General features: G+C 44.6%; 3 protein-coding genes across 10 annotated transcripts in view; 1 reads left to right on the forward strand and 2 right to left on the reverse strand.

The window, feature by feature from the left end:
* Positions 1 to 460: 460 nt before the first annotated feature.
* qars1 (glutaminyl-tRNA synthetase 1) lies at positions 461 to 7,944 on the reverse strand. The gene is made up of 23 exons (XM_008319432.3): positions 7,733 to 7,944; positions 6,854 to 7,004; positions 6,637 to 6,746; positions 6,479 to 6,554; positions 5,958 to 6,022; positions 5,803 to 5,856; positions 5,022 to 5,094; positions 4,851 to 4,925; positions 4,655 to 4,740; positions 4,313 to 4,399; positions 4,135 to 4,234; positions 3,690 to 3,768; positions 3,362 to 3,601; positions 3,089 to 3,181; positions 2,808 to 2,945; positions 2,632 to 2,719; positions 2,392 to 2,538; positions 2,206 to 2,307; positions 2,040 to 2,132; positions 1,785 to 1,912; positions 1,325 to 1,391; positions 1,109 to 1,234; positions 461 to 1,017 (listed from the first exon to the last, which is right to left on the reverse strand). The coding sequence occupies exons 1-23, from the start codon at positions 7,841 to 7,843 to the stop codon at positions 967 to 969; spliced, it is 2,340 nt and encodes a 779-aa protein (XP_008317654.1). The 5' UTR covers positions 7,844 to 7,944; the 3' UTR covers positions 461 to 966.
* A 362-nt stretch (positions 7,945 to 8,306) lies between these two features.
* On the forward strand, positions 8,307 to 11,505 carry ogg1 (8-oxoguanine DNA glycosylase). Of its 4 annotated transcripts, none has more exons than XM_025059507.1 (7): positions 8,307 to 8,763; positions 8,868 to 9,094; positions 10,007 to 10,072; positions 10,149 to 10,327; positions 10,414 to 10,561; positions 10,636 to 10,685; positions 10,807 to 11,505. In XM_025059507.1, the coding sequence occupies exons 1-7, from the start codon at positions 8,654 to 8,656 to the stop codon at positions 11,002 to 11,004; spliced, it is 978 nt and encodes a 325-aa protein (XP_024915275.1). In that variant the 5' UTR covers positions 8,307 to 8,653; the 3' UTR covers positions 11,005 to 11,505. The 4 variants fall into 4 exon arrangements, with proteins under 4 accessions (XP_024915275.1, XP_016891705.1, XP_016891706.1 ...); XM_017036217.2 differs by having other exon boundaries at positions 8,313 to 8,763; positions 8,868 to 9,166; positions 9,893 to 10,072; positions 10,636 to 10,724; positions 10,759 to 10,892; XM_017036215.2 differs by having other exon boundaries at positions 8,314 to 8,763; positions 8,868 to 9,166; positions 9,893 to 10,072; positions 10,807 to 11,500.
* Positions 11,506 to 11,535: 30 nt separating this feature from the next.
* Positions 11,536 to 13,028, reverse strand: part of abtb1 (ankyrin repeat and BTB (POZ) domain containing 1) — a 5,571-nt gene continuing 4,078 nt past the window's right edge. For all 5 annotated transcript variants that reach the window (XM_025059505.1, XM_025059504.1, XM_008319433.3 and 2 more), the window contains 2 exons: positions 12,400 to 12,600; positions 11,536 to 12,289 (listed from right to left, as the gene is read on the reverse strand). In XM_025059505.1, the coding sequence (XP_024915273.1) occupies positions 12,083 to 12,289; positions 12,400 to 12,600 (408 nt within the window). In that variant the 3' untranslated portion in view covers positions 11,536 to 12,082. The remainder of the gene's footprint in view (positions 12,290 to 12,399; positions 12,601 to 13,028) is intronic.

The raw sequence follows: 13,028 nt of genomic DNA on the forward strand, positions 1-13,028 counted from the left end.
AGAAGTGCATATGATTTTTTCAATTAAAAGAAAATTCTTCTAAAAGATGTTTTTTTCTCAAGTATTTCAATACAATACTAAAAGTTGTTTGACGTTACACTTTAACATAATGTTTTAAAATACTAAAGTATAGATGGGAACTTTATCTGCAAGGAAATTTAGAATTTTATAATAAACATAATTTCTTTGATTGTTCTTATTACCTGTGGGTGGCAGTATATTGAACCAGAACTTGAACATCTGCAGTGTATTGATATTTTTTTTGGTTAATTCAAAGAAGTGTTTGTTTGCAGTTTCTGTTTTAACATAATGGTCCAGGGCTGGAAACTGAATTCAAATTCAAGGAGAAGTGTTTGAAGCAGACTTCTTCTTCTTTTTTGTTCCTCCTCCACACTCCTAGTCGAGTCCAAACCTCCCACATGCATCAAATGATTCTTTGTCAGATTAAAACAGAAACATTTTAATTTAAAACATTTATTTTTTTTCTTGTTAAAAAGGACATGTCTCAGAGAAAGAACTAATTTGGCAAAGATCCACTACCTGTCACAAACCAAGAGTCCGTCAGAGCGTCACTGTGAGCATCGTCAGCTACAGCACAATTAAACATGGTACAAACACAAGGTTGGTCTTTATTAAACAGTGATCAAAGTTGCATATTTGTTACAGTGAAAAGTAAATGTGAGGACCTGAGTTGTTTTCCAAAAACATGCAGTCGATCGCTTGCTGTGAGTCGTCTAACTCATCCGTAACACTGAAATCTTCAGAAAAGACCAAAATGATTTCAACAGTGTTTTGTGTCGCAGAGCGGCAGCTCTTCACACTCTCCTGTTTTCTTTGGCATCAAGTCCATCGATCGTTGTCTTCACTGAACGTGTGAACGTGTGGCGTCGTCAGCCTCAGGTATGATCCGTGATAATGATTTCATTCTTCTGGGCGTTGGTAACAGATCGTGTCTCTCTCAGCCAATCAGATCTTCCCAGGATCTTCCTTCAGAGTGACTGTCCTGTTGAAGACCATCTGAAAAGGAAACACAGACGTAGTCAGTGCTGATACGGTCGTCCTCCGTGCGTCCGACCGTTGAAAACATCAGTGTGACCAGCAGCTGTACCTTGTCTGCTGTGCTGTCAGGGTCCACAGAGAAGTAGCCCAGTCTTTCAAACTGGAATTTGTCCAGGGACTTTGCACCTTTCACTGAAGTATCCACTAAGGCACTGCTGATCACATGCAGGGAATCCTACAGGAAATTCATAAACAAATGTCAAACGCAACCAATGCATCCAACACCATTATCATCCAACACTAGCTGTCAATCAAAGTCACTCACAGGGTTGATGTCAGTCAGGAAACCGTTGGGAACTTCTGACGTGTCCTCAGGGTGTTTGTGCAGGAACCTGGAGAAAAACGGCCAAAAAAAAAAAGATGAGGTGAGGAGGGAATGATGGACAGAACCTGGTCCAGGTCAAGGTTTGAATTGTTATTATCATTATTAGGGTTGTAGGTCAAGGTTAGAATTATTATTATCATTATTAGGGTTGTAATTAAATATCAATATTTTGTTTTACAATAACGTATGGCAGCAGTACCAAGGACCAATCAGCCGTTACTATTAGACTTTATTCGGTCTGAATGACCTTTGACCTGTTGTCTTGAAACATTGACAGATTTCTCCTTTCCTTTTTTTTAGTTAGTTGAATTATTATAATCGTTTGCAATTGACATTTCTAAAAAATGATTAGGTTCTAAAAAAAGTTATTAAAAATATAATGCAGCCTTTTGTAACTTACAGCCGTTCATAGAGACGAACTTCACACTCCAGAGGCTGACTGACCCAGTGGATGAACGCCTTTGGTTTCTCCGCAGCCTCAGAAGTGGAGCAGGTCACCTCCAGTTCCACCACTTTACCCTGAGCATCCTGTCCCAAAAATGGTGGAATCGAAATTATTGTAAAACTCAAATATACAGTTTTTAAAAAGTGAAAATTTCAAATGAATAAAGACAGGAAATAAAAGTGACAAAGGAACGTTCACTCCTGGTCTCACCTTAATGACCTTCTCCACAGAGATGACATACCCAGCATGCCTCAGGCCCACTGGCTGTTCTGGGGTCAGACGCTTGTAGCCCTTCTCCATCACCTACAAACCACAGAGAGGCCATCATCACACTGACCTCTGACCTTTTATAAACATTCACTCACTTCTCCCTGACCTCTCTGAAGTCGCTCTGTTCGATGAAGATTGTGCGAGAAAACGGAACGGTGTGGCTGCCCCTGGTCTCGTCGGCCGGGAAGTCCGGAACCTTGAGCTCCGACTGAAGAGAAAGAACAAACACGGTCCAGAAATCAAGGCCGTCCTCTGGTCATTTAGACTGTGGCGTCTCAGTGGACGTTCAGACCTGTGTCCCTTCAGGGAGGTTGACGATGGTGACCTTCAGAGGCTCCAGCACCGCCATGACTCTGGGCGCTGATTCGTTCAACACTTCTCTCACACATGACTCCAGCAGGTGGGGCTCTGTGGTCGTCTGGGACACCGTGACTCCCACCTGAGCAAAGAAGTGGCACGCCATTGAACAACAGCGCCACCTGTCTGTCTGTATTTAACTGTTTGTTTGTTTTTTATTAATCATTCTGCTCACCCGTGCACAGAAGTTGTTGATGGCCTCCGGGGGGAACCCTCGTCTCCTCAGAGCAGTCAGAGTGAAGAGTCGAGGATCGTCCCAGTCTCTGACGGAACATGACTTCACAGTTAGTTCACTCTGGTCACTCTAACACAGATGGACGCACTTTTTTATGTATGACCTCTTGACCTCACCTGACCACACCGGTCTCCACCAGTTTGATGATCTTCCTCTTGGACACCACAGTGTAGGTGAGGTTCAGGCGGCCGTACTCCCACTGCACGGGGCAGTAAAGATCCAGAGCGTTGCACAGCCAGTAATATGAGGAGCGTCTGTCACATGACGAGAGAAACAGAGTCAGACGACACGTGTCATCGATGGTGTCACAACCAGCAGCAGCTCAAATCCAGAGCCTTCCGTCTGTTACGGCAGATGTTCTCTGGAGTTTTCTGGAGGTTTTATTTTTGGTCAGTACCTGGCCTGAAATTCTTTGGTGCACAGGGAGTGGGAGATGTTCTCGATGGAGTCACACAGACAGTGGGTGTAGTCGTACGTGGGGTAGATACACCTGCAGAGAGAAGAGTGGAGGACAGTGAACAGACGAGGGGGGGGGGTGTATTTAGAAGAAGATGTTTACAGTATCTCCTACAGTCACACTCCCCCCGTCAGGTCCTCAGGACTGTGACCTTTGCCCTCTGTGACACCCCACCTTACACCCATCACAGCAGCAGCAGCCAGACCTCCCTACCATTGGTCTCCTGTCCGATGATGTGGCGTGTACTTGATCCTGTAGGCCACCGGGTCCATCTTCCCGTCCTCCATCACCATCTTCATCCTGAGCGTGGCCTCTCCCTCTGAGAACAAGCCTTTCTTCATCCTCTCAAACAGAACCACAGACTCTTCGATAGGCCTGTCTCTCCAAGGTGAGGGCGGGGTATTGTGGCCCTTCAGCTCCTCCCCCTTCTGGTGGCAGATGTAGGCATGACCCCTGAGAGAGACAGAAACCACACGATGAACCACTGAAGGAAATCAACAGACACAGACACAGACACAGACACGGGGGGTCCAGAACTCACCTGCGAAGTTGATCCACAGCCAGATCGTAGAGCTGCTGGAAGTTGTCTGAGGCGTGAGTCACTTCATACGGTGTGTAGCCTTTAAAGAAGAAAACCCACTCATCACGTTATCTGTACCTGGATGTGTTGCTTAAAGGGACGTAACGATGCATCGTGAATGGGTTAAAAAAAACAAACAAAAAAAAAAATCGATAAAAATGCATGACAATTCTCATCGGTTGAAATAAAATAAATCCTGCATCAAGGTGTAAGGAGTAGGCTGAGTGATCTCACACTTCACTAGTCATACCATGACACTACACACTCTAGAACAGTAGGTGGCAGTATGCGCCTAAAACCTTGGTTGTGACCCAGTATTAAACGTGGGAAGAACTTTTAATCCTGATAAAATCATATTGTGAACCAAAAAAAAAATCGTATCAAACATAAAGAGCCACGCCCTCACCGAGCCACTCCACCATGTCTTTGATGGCAGTGAAGTATTTCTCCTCCTCTTTCTCAGGATTGGTGTCGTCGTATCTCAGATAACAAATCCCTTTGTTTGCCTACAGAAGGACAAAAAGTTTAGATCAAACAATAAAAGACAACAATCATGTGACGACACAGGTCCAACCAGACGGTACCTTTGCGTAACCAAAATTGAAGTTAATGGCTTTGGCGTGTCCGATGTGGAGGATACCGTTTGGCTCAGGGGGGAATCTGGTACGGATCTAAAAAGACAAAAAAATATATATAATAAAAGTAGAAGTCGAGGTAGAGGTCAGTCAAATGTAGCTCGTGGCGTCATGACAATAAAAGTCAATTTAACTGGTGATTAAAACCCAGTGCAGCCCACATGGGCTGCTCGTGGTACACATTTGTACCTGTGTTCTTTAGCCACAACAGTAAAAGTGGTACAACAACACAGTGACATTTTTAATGTATATTAATGGACAGTAGTGGAGGCCTACATGTGAAGGTCCTACCTGTCCACCTGTGAACTCCAGGTGCTTCTTCAGCAGGGACATGGTGTTTGGTGTCACCACGTAGCCCTCAGTTTTATAGTTCTCTCCTGGAAACAGATCAACAGATCAGTGTCATCGATCATCAATCATTAATCAACGATCATCCATCATCCATCTCTGCGGTTCCACTGATCAGCCGAGGTTCTCAGGTTCTCACCTGGTTTGTGGAACTTGAGTGCTTCTCCTCTCAGCTGCTCCATCAGAGACATTCCCTCCACTGAGACGGCGTCACCTGAACAAACCAGACACATGACCACACAGACACGTTAGGGTTAAAAACACATCAACCATCCAATGTTCTCCTCCTCCTCCTTCTCCTCCTCCTCACCGTTCACCTCCACCACCTCCTTCTTCGTCGTCTTCGTCGTCACGTTACTTTCTGCAACTTTTACTTTTGGAGCCTGAAACAGAATCAACCAATGAAATTCAACCGTGACTCATAATTGGACATCAGAGGCCACGTGATCAGTGGTACTCAAACCTTTCTGCAGTACCCCCTTTTTGCTGATAGGATCACCGTTACCCTCCACCCCCACACACACACACACACACACACACAGAATCTATACATTGAGAGCCACAGGACTATTTCACACCTGAACTGGAAAGTATTTGAAAAAAGAGCGGCTCCAAAACTGTAATAATGAAAGTGAAATGAATACTCTGGCTACGCCCCTGCTGTGATAGGGCCAAGCCCTCGGGGGGCCACGCCCCACCTTTGATAACCACTGACTTTGTTCTAACAGACTGAGGCTCAGGTTAGTTTGAAATAATAATAATAATTTCATTTTCATTCTTACAGCTGGAACTCCAACATTAGTCAATGATTAAACACACTTTCACTTTCACTGACATTCACTGAACATTTCCTCCTTCCTGTTGTTGTTGTTGTAAACATTCTCTGTAAACACAGTTCAAACTGCATCAACATAGATTAACCTGACACACAAGGTCACATGATGAACACAGAGCTCCGTTTCACTTGGGGGGTTGGTGCGTCACTGTGGTGTTTGTGGTGAAAATGAAAATCTACAGCTGTCTGTCAGAGTGACAACTACAGCAGCAGTGAGAGAGTACTACTGCAGTACCAGTAAGTAAACACTTTTTACCTTAGCTTTCTTCTCCAGGTCTGCCTCTGTCTTTGGTCCCAGGAGATGCAGCACCTTTGGACCAGAGTCCATTTGAGTTAATGGAGGACACAACAACAACAGCAACAACAGCAGCAGCAACAACAACAACAGCAATGAGAAGGTCAATAAATCACCTGCATGTCCACCTCGTTCTTGATGACTTTCCCATCAGCCCATTTGAGGGCAGCGCGGGCTTCACCTGTGACAGACACAAAACCCTCTTGGAATTTAATGACCTCCAGTTAAACCTCAGACTCAGAGATAAAACTATTGTATATTATATGTTTGTCTCGTCTGACTAACAAAAAGTCTCGACTGTTTGAAACACAGCGTCAGTGAAGAGTTCTTTTAAAAAACTACACACAGTCTTGTACAGGTTAATGTAGTAAAGCTGCTGGTTCTTCTTGAAAAACTGCATCTTGTCCCCAGTACTAAAATAAACACAGCACCAAAACTGCAGCTTTAGGCTGACTCTGAGTCAGTCCTTCAGTGTCAGACGTGTGTGTAAAAGTATGCAGTTCTCCTGAGGCAGCCATGTGTTTCTGACTGTACAAAGCAGCTGTCCACTGTGTTACAAAAGTGGGATCGGGTTCACCCACTGTACCACATGACTGACCACATACTCCGGTGCGGACAGGACCGGAGAACCACGTACCCATGAGAAGTCCCATGTTGAAGTGGTACCGTTCCTTCAGCAGGTTCTCCTTGTGCTTCTGTATCACCAGCTCCACCTGCACCACATTCCAGCGTCACCATAAGTTGCAGAGCTCGTTCAAGGACATACTTCTGACCAGTGGGGGCTTGTTCACTTACTGCATCTTCAATCTGCTCCGGGGTTGTGACCACGCCCACTCCACAGGCTTCTTCAAAGGCCTTCTGGTCGACTGGATCTTCAGGGTGACTTTTGAAGAACTCCAGGGCAGCTGCACAAAGATGATGGAACATTAATAATTACTTCTGGTCGATGTCATTACTCCACAAAGATCGTTAGTCTAATTAAACATCGTACGATCAACATTTGTCACGTCACCTGCCAGCTGCAGCTCTGTGCTGAGTTTACGCCGTGCGATGCACTCCGCCAGAAACACGACACGTTTTGTGTCCTTAAGACGAGACGCCATGCTGTACAGCAGCGTGCCCACGGCTTTGTCCACGCCGGACGCTCCGTGGACTCTCTGGGCCTGTGGAAGTAAGATGAGCAACACTTTAAAGGAATAGTTTGGATTTTTTTGTCTTAAGAAAGAGTTACTCCCTAACTTCATGTGTCATATCACAGATTGTGTGTGTGTGTATGTGTGTGTGTGTGTGTGTGTACAATGAGATAATAAACAATGAGATAAATGTTATCGGTTTTCTTTTAAATCATGTGACCTGTCATTTCCTGATGTTTGTGGTCACTGGCAGCAGATGAAACTGTCTGTGGAATAATGAGTGAACTACAACATTTCATCAACTGTCATTTATTCATCACATTCGAACTCTTTAAACCTTCTTTAATCTTTAGAATGGGAGGTTTGTACCGAGTACATTTACCAGTTAATCCTACATTTGATGGGAACAACGTTTACACCGACACAATTAAAAAACAAATACTTTAATAACTTTAAAATGTGATTCTTAAAAAAGCACAGCCTCGTTAAATCTACCGTCTTTGTTTACCTCTTGGGGCATTAACGGATATTAAAAACTACAAAGTCAACTATTACATTTAAAACCCCGAGTCTTCCTGGTAACATGCGGGTGTTTGGAAAATAAGTTTACTACCAGAGAACAGATATTGTGTTAATAAGTTTACTACCAGAGAACAGATATAGGGTGAAACGGTAAAGAACTAAGATGAAGAGAAAGGAAATAAACAAGTTAACGACATCAAAGTTACAGTCGCCCCTCACCACACACGGCGTCTCACCTGTAACACCGCGTCCTTCAGGACGGAACTCAGCGCCTCATTCTTCAGCGTCTCTTTTGCCTTCTGCTCGCTGAGACCTATCGAAGTAAAAAGTGTCAACGTGTCCGCCATTTTTTACCGTTAAATTACCGGCTCGGCCGAACCACACAACTCGCACACTCGTTGTCCAGAAAGGGAGTCAAGACTGTCGCGCAACTTCCTGTACACCCTCAATAAAAAGTACAAAAATATGAACCAATTAGAAACAGCTACCGTTACAGGCGTAAGCCAATGGGTGGATGTTTTCGTGTGTAAACCCTGCCTACTGCGACCGAGAAACTGTTCAGCTACGGCATAACATCGGGAGGGATGGGCTTCCGGAAATCGTAACGTTGCATCAGTTTGACATCGGTTCATAATATTGATCAAAAGCACATATTTAGTATCAACACTTTGTTCAACAAAAAGGTTACCACGACGGATATACAAGATGTTAGCATTCAATGTAGCAGCATGTTTGACTGTTTGACTGTTAAGACATTTGACTGTTAAGAGCACCCGCCAATCGTAGCAGCATGTGTTTGACTGTTAAGAGCACCCGCCAATGTATACACACACACATATATATATTCCATTGCCTGGCACTGTGGTATGTCAATAAAAAATTAAATTATTGTACATTGGATCACAGTTTAAATAAACTGTCCTTGAAATGTGCATTTTTTTACCAAATGGCTCTTCTCAAATGTGTGAGCGTGAACCCAGGTAATGTTTTGGTTGTCCATCTTTATGACGTAAACTCCGCGAAAGCTTTTTGTCAACACTGAGCAGATACACAAGCTGGGCGACTACAGGGGATGTTGTGATCTGCTGTATGCTGCACCGTCCGTGTCACTTAGTAAATGTTTTAGCAGATTCTAAGAAGCTTATTCTACAACATCGATGGCCAAACATGCGGTACTTTCGTCGGGAACACATTTGTGGAGATCGCTGGCGTGTGCTAAGTCCGAGCTGCGTCTGGACTTGACGCTCGCCTGCGGACAGTCTTTCCGGTAGGATTGTTGGAGTTAAAACACAAATGTTTCAGCTAATGCACCGAGGTGAGTGCAGTTACATTGACCACCGGTCCCTACTTAACCCGAATCCAAACCCACAGCTGGAGAGAGACGGCGGAAGGCCACTGGACCGGGGTGATGAGGGGACGAGTGTGGACCCTGACCCAAACAGATGACACTCTGTGGTACCACGTGTATGACGAAAGGAAATGTGGCACGAGGAAGAGAACCGGCGACTCTTCGGAACAAAAACTCAAAGAGTTCGTGAAGGAGGAGGAGGATGGAGAGGAAGAAGAACAGCTGAGAGACTACTTCCAGTTGAATGTGAAGCTGGAGACACTGTACACTGAGTGGGGAGCAGCAGACCCCCACTTCAAGAAGATTGCTAATATCTTTACAGGTCAGTGTACGCTGGTCATCACAGAGCAGTGAGATCCTGTTAATGTTGTCGTCAGAACTCCACAACAACAACAACAACAACAACAGCACAGACACGTGGTTATCAAAGCACTCGTTGTTTTTAATGACATTTTCTTTTCTTTCTTTTTTCCTTCATTCCTTCACCCAAGGTTTTGAAAAAAAAATAGCTGGAACCAGTCCGTGTTACTGTAGTCAAAAAGTAGCTGGAACCAGTCCGTGTTACTGTAGCAAGTCTGCCAGAAATAAGAATATTAAGTCGTTTTTTTTTTTCACTTTTTACGTCGCACAGCTGCAGCGACAATTCTAGACCTGCTGTTCATTCCTGAAGTGAAACTTGTCACATGAATACAGATGCCTGCCTTTTCCCAGGCACATTTCTAACCTCCATATACAGTATCTACAATTGTACAGTATGGCACATATTTTGCCATGTTGTACCCATGTTGTCCACTAGGCGGTGATATCCATATAGCTGTCCGTATGTAGAGAACGAGTTGCTTTGTTGAGTTTAAAATGTTTTAAATATTATAACAATTGAATATTGAATCATTTTAACAACCTCCCCCTCTCTCCCCCTCCCCCCCTCCCCCCCCCCCCCCCCAACTCTCATGTCTATGTGTAAACACTGGAGGGAGCCGTTGTTATGAACCTGTTTAGATTGAATCTGTCAAATGTGAGAGGCAGTAAATGGTTTCCTCCTCCTCAGGTGTGAGGCTGCTGCGGCAGGAGCCCACTGAATGTCTGTTCTCCTTCATCTGCACCTCCAACAACCACATCTCTCGAATCACGGGCATGGTGGAGCGGCTGTGCCAGGCTCTGGGCGCCCCGCTGGACCAGCTGGACCGGACCACCTACTATGACTTCCCTTCACTGAGCGCTCTGGCAGGTAAGTTTCTCTTCTCCCGAACGCCCAGTGGAATTCCGTTTGAACCCACGTTGAACCGCCCTGCCGTCACCTGCAGACGGCAGCGTAGAGACCCGGCTCAGGGACCTCGGGTTTGGATACAGGGCTCAGTTCCTGCAGCAGAGCGCCAAGAAAATTCTGGACTCCTACGGAACCCAGTGGCTGGAGGGATTGCGCAACGTCCCGTACCTGGAGGCCCACGATGCTCTGCGTACTCTTCCTGGTGTTGGCACCAAGGTACAGACCAAACAGGATTAAAACCAACACAGGAACCAATTGAAGTCAGTGCTGTTGACCTAACACATGCTGCCTCTCACACGTAGGTGGCAGACTGCGTCTGTCTGATGTCACTGGACAAAGCCGAGGCCGTGCCTGTCGACACGCACGTGTGGCAGATTGCCAAGCGTGACTACCAGTTTGCCTCCAGTGGCCGACAGAAGAGCATCACGGACAAACTCCACAGAGACATCGGTCGGTGGTTTGTCTCGTCTGTGACCTTCACACCGTCCTTCAGTCCTTCACACAGAGATTTGTTTCAATTACAGGTCATTTTTTCAGAAACCTCTGGGGTCCGTACGCTGGTTGGACACAGTCGGTCAGTACTGCAGCCTAACGTCCACTGACAACAGTTTGCTCCGTCGTTCAGTCTCACCATTGTAGCCTTTTCTAGCTTCGCTCCGTTGTTCAGTCTCACCATTGTAGCCTTTTCTGTGAAGGTGTTGTTCTGCGCTGACCTCAAGAAGTTTCAGCAGCTGAAGGAAACACAGAGTGTGGAGCAGCCGAGGAACCAGGAGGAACGTGTGGAGGAAGAGAGCGACGCAGCCAAGAGTGAGAGTAAAGAACGGTCGAAGCCAAAGAAATCAAACCTGTGTAGTGAGAAAACTACGACATATGTGAAGAAGAGGAGGATGTAAATTTATATTTTTTTTATATTTTTTTTAAGTTTCTGGATATTTAAAAATACATCTAATATTTATACCTGTTATTTTCTGTGTCAACGTTTTCAGGTGATGGATTTTTATTACATTTTCTAATTGAATAACACACTCATTAACCTGGATATTGTAGAAAGATTGTCATGTTTTTATATTTTCTAACCTTTCTGAACTCATCTTTACTTCAGTAAGTTAAAACTGTATAAACATAAAAGATAAATACCATTTTTAAAAAATCCTATAAAAGTGTGAACTCTATTTTTGGTTTAAACCGTCGGTGTTGCCTTGTTATTTTGATGTGGTCCATATCGGTCAGAAGGTGGCAGTATGGAGTCTTAAACCCATCCTGTGGCTCCACAGTCAAGTGTTCTGAACCAATGACGATGTGTGTTTGAGACAAGCGCATGATTGGTTGAAAACTAGGAAGTGGGCGGGTCTACGGCTGTGACGAAGGTGAGAGATTTTTGATTTTTGTTCCTCAGGTTCCTAAAAGTAAACTCAGTCCACATAATTTTTGTTCCTCAAGTTCCTAAAAGTAAACTCAGTCCACATACTGTACAGAATTATTCATTTTCCACATCTTTTATTTTTCCAAACATTTAAATCTCCTTTTGTACAACGTTAAAACTGCTGTATTCTGTTTTAAAGAAAACATAAGGGACGTGGACCTCGTCTGAAACAGAAAACTTACCAGTAACTTAGTACTAGTAACTTAGTACTAGTAACTTAGTAAATACAACTGAAGCTGCTGTTTTTGACCTGTTCTGAATTAAAGACCTTCTTCTGCACAGAATTCAAACACAAACATTCATCCTGTGAGAGAAGCTCAACGTCATCGTTATAAATCGAACACTTAAGCATTAACATGTTCAAAACTAAAATTTTTTTTAATCAGTCATTGAAGCCACGCCCCTTCATCACAGCACCTTTCATATTATATCACGTACAAAACATAAATAAAATAAAACCTTAAAACACTTTTTCTTTTTTTACCTTTAAAACTTGTATTTGTGTCCGGCTCAGGTCACACCGTTTACCCTCATGACCCCGTGACCTTTCAGCAGTCAATGTTAATACTGGTCAGCAGGTCCTCCAGGATCTCAAGCTTCTGATTGGCCTCCTCAATTTCACTGTATGTTTGCACATTGCCAGCGATGTGGTAACGGATCTCATCCACCAGGGGGACGGAGTCCGTCTCGTGCCGATCCTCGAGCGACGCAGCGTCCTCTACGATTATCTCTACAAACTCAGGCTGCTTCACCAGCTGTGAACACACACACACACACAGTCACACACACACACACACCAACAGCATGAACGTAGTGACGAGAACAGACGTCTTTGTTCAGGAGTCGGCGCTCGCTCGTCACCTACCAGGTCGATGATTTTGGCCATGAACTCGATGCACTGGTCCTCCAGCCGAGACAGACGGAACAGTCTGGCCGTCTTCCACAGGAACAGGACGTTGTGGTCACGGATGGTGGCGGCCAGAGTCTTCCCGCACAGACGCTTCAGTCCTGGCAGCAGGTACATGTCGGCCACGCACAGTACGTCCAGCGTGTTCTCCGTCGTCAGCTGAGGCACAGGTCAAAGGTCAAGAGTCACAGGTAGAAGTACTTTTGAAAAAAACACGTACACGTCTGTTTTCAGGTTTTTCTCATCAATTACGATGGATTACTAAGTCGATCGATTACTAAATCGATGGATTAACGGACCTCGTGTCATTAACCATTCGTGTGAAAAACAACCACATTTAGATTTGATTTGATGATTTGTTTGTTCCTAACTCTGGAACAGAGGGATCTACATTTGGAATCATGAGAGAAGAAAGAAAAGAAAAAGAACATGAACCAACACCAGGAATATTGGAGAAAATCAATAACTGATCAATGACTGAGGAGATATTGATACGGGATCAGGGAGTGTATCAGTCTGTTCTTCTACTCCTCCTCACTACACTGTGGTGTCAGTTCTCCCTCCACCCCCATAATTACCTCATACCC

The sequence above is a fragment of the Cynoglossus semilaevis genome, chromosome 10, assembly GCF_000523025.1.
Source record: "Cynoglossus semilaevis isolate Cse_v1.0 chromosome 10, Cse_v1.0, whole genome shotgun sequence".
Classification (NCBI taxonomy): domain Eukaryota; kingdom Metazoa; phylum Chordata; class Actinopteri; order Pleuronectiformes; family Cynoglossidae; genus Cynoglossus; species Cynoglossus semilaevis.

What these genes read in the sequence shown, in the direction of transcription:
- qars1 (XM_008319432.3), bottom strand. Translation starts at nt 7,843, where the DNA reads ATGGCGGACACGTTGACACTTTTTACTTCGATAGGTCTCAGCGAGCAG. An exon ending in TCAATTTTGGTTACGCAAAG is followed by an intron (nt 4,235 to 4,312) that starts GTACCGTCTGGT and finishes GTCCTTCTGTAG; the next exon opens with GCAAACAAAGGGATTTGTTA. An exon ending in TCCTGACTGACATCAACCCT is followed by an intron (nt 1,235 to 1,324) that starts GTGAGTGACTTT and finishes AATTTCCTGTAG; the next exon opens with GATTCCCTGCATGTGATCAG.
- ogg1 (XM_017036215.2), top strand. Translation starts at nt 8,654, where the DNA reads ATGGCCAAACATGCGGTACTTTCGTCGGGAACACATTTGTGGAGATCG. An exon ending in GCCTGCGGACAGTCTTTCCG is followed by an intron (nt 8,764 to 8,867) that starts GTAGGATTGTTG and finishes CCAAACCCACAG; the next exon opens with CTGGAGAGAGACGGCGGAAG. An exon ending in ACGCTGGTTGGACACAGTCG is followed by an intron (nt 10,686 to 10,806) that starts GTCAGTACTGCA and finishes TTTTCTGTGAAG; the next exon opens with GTGTTGTTCTGCGCTGACCT.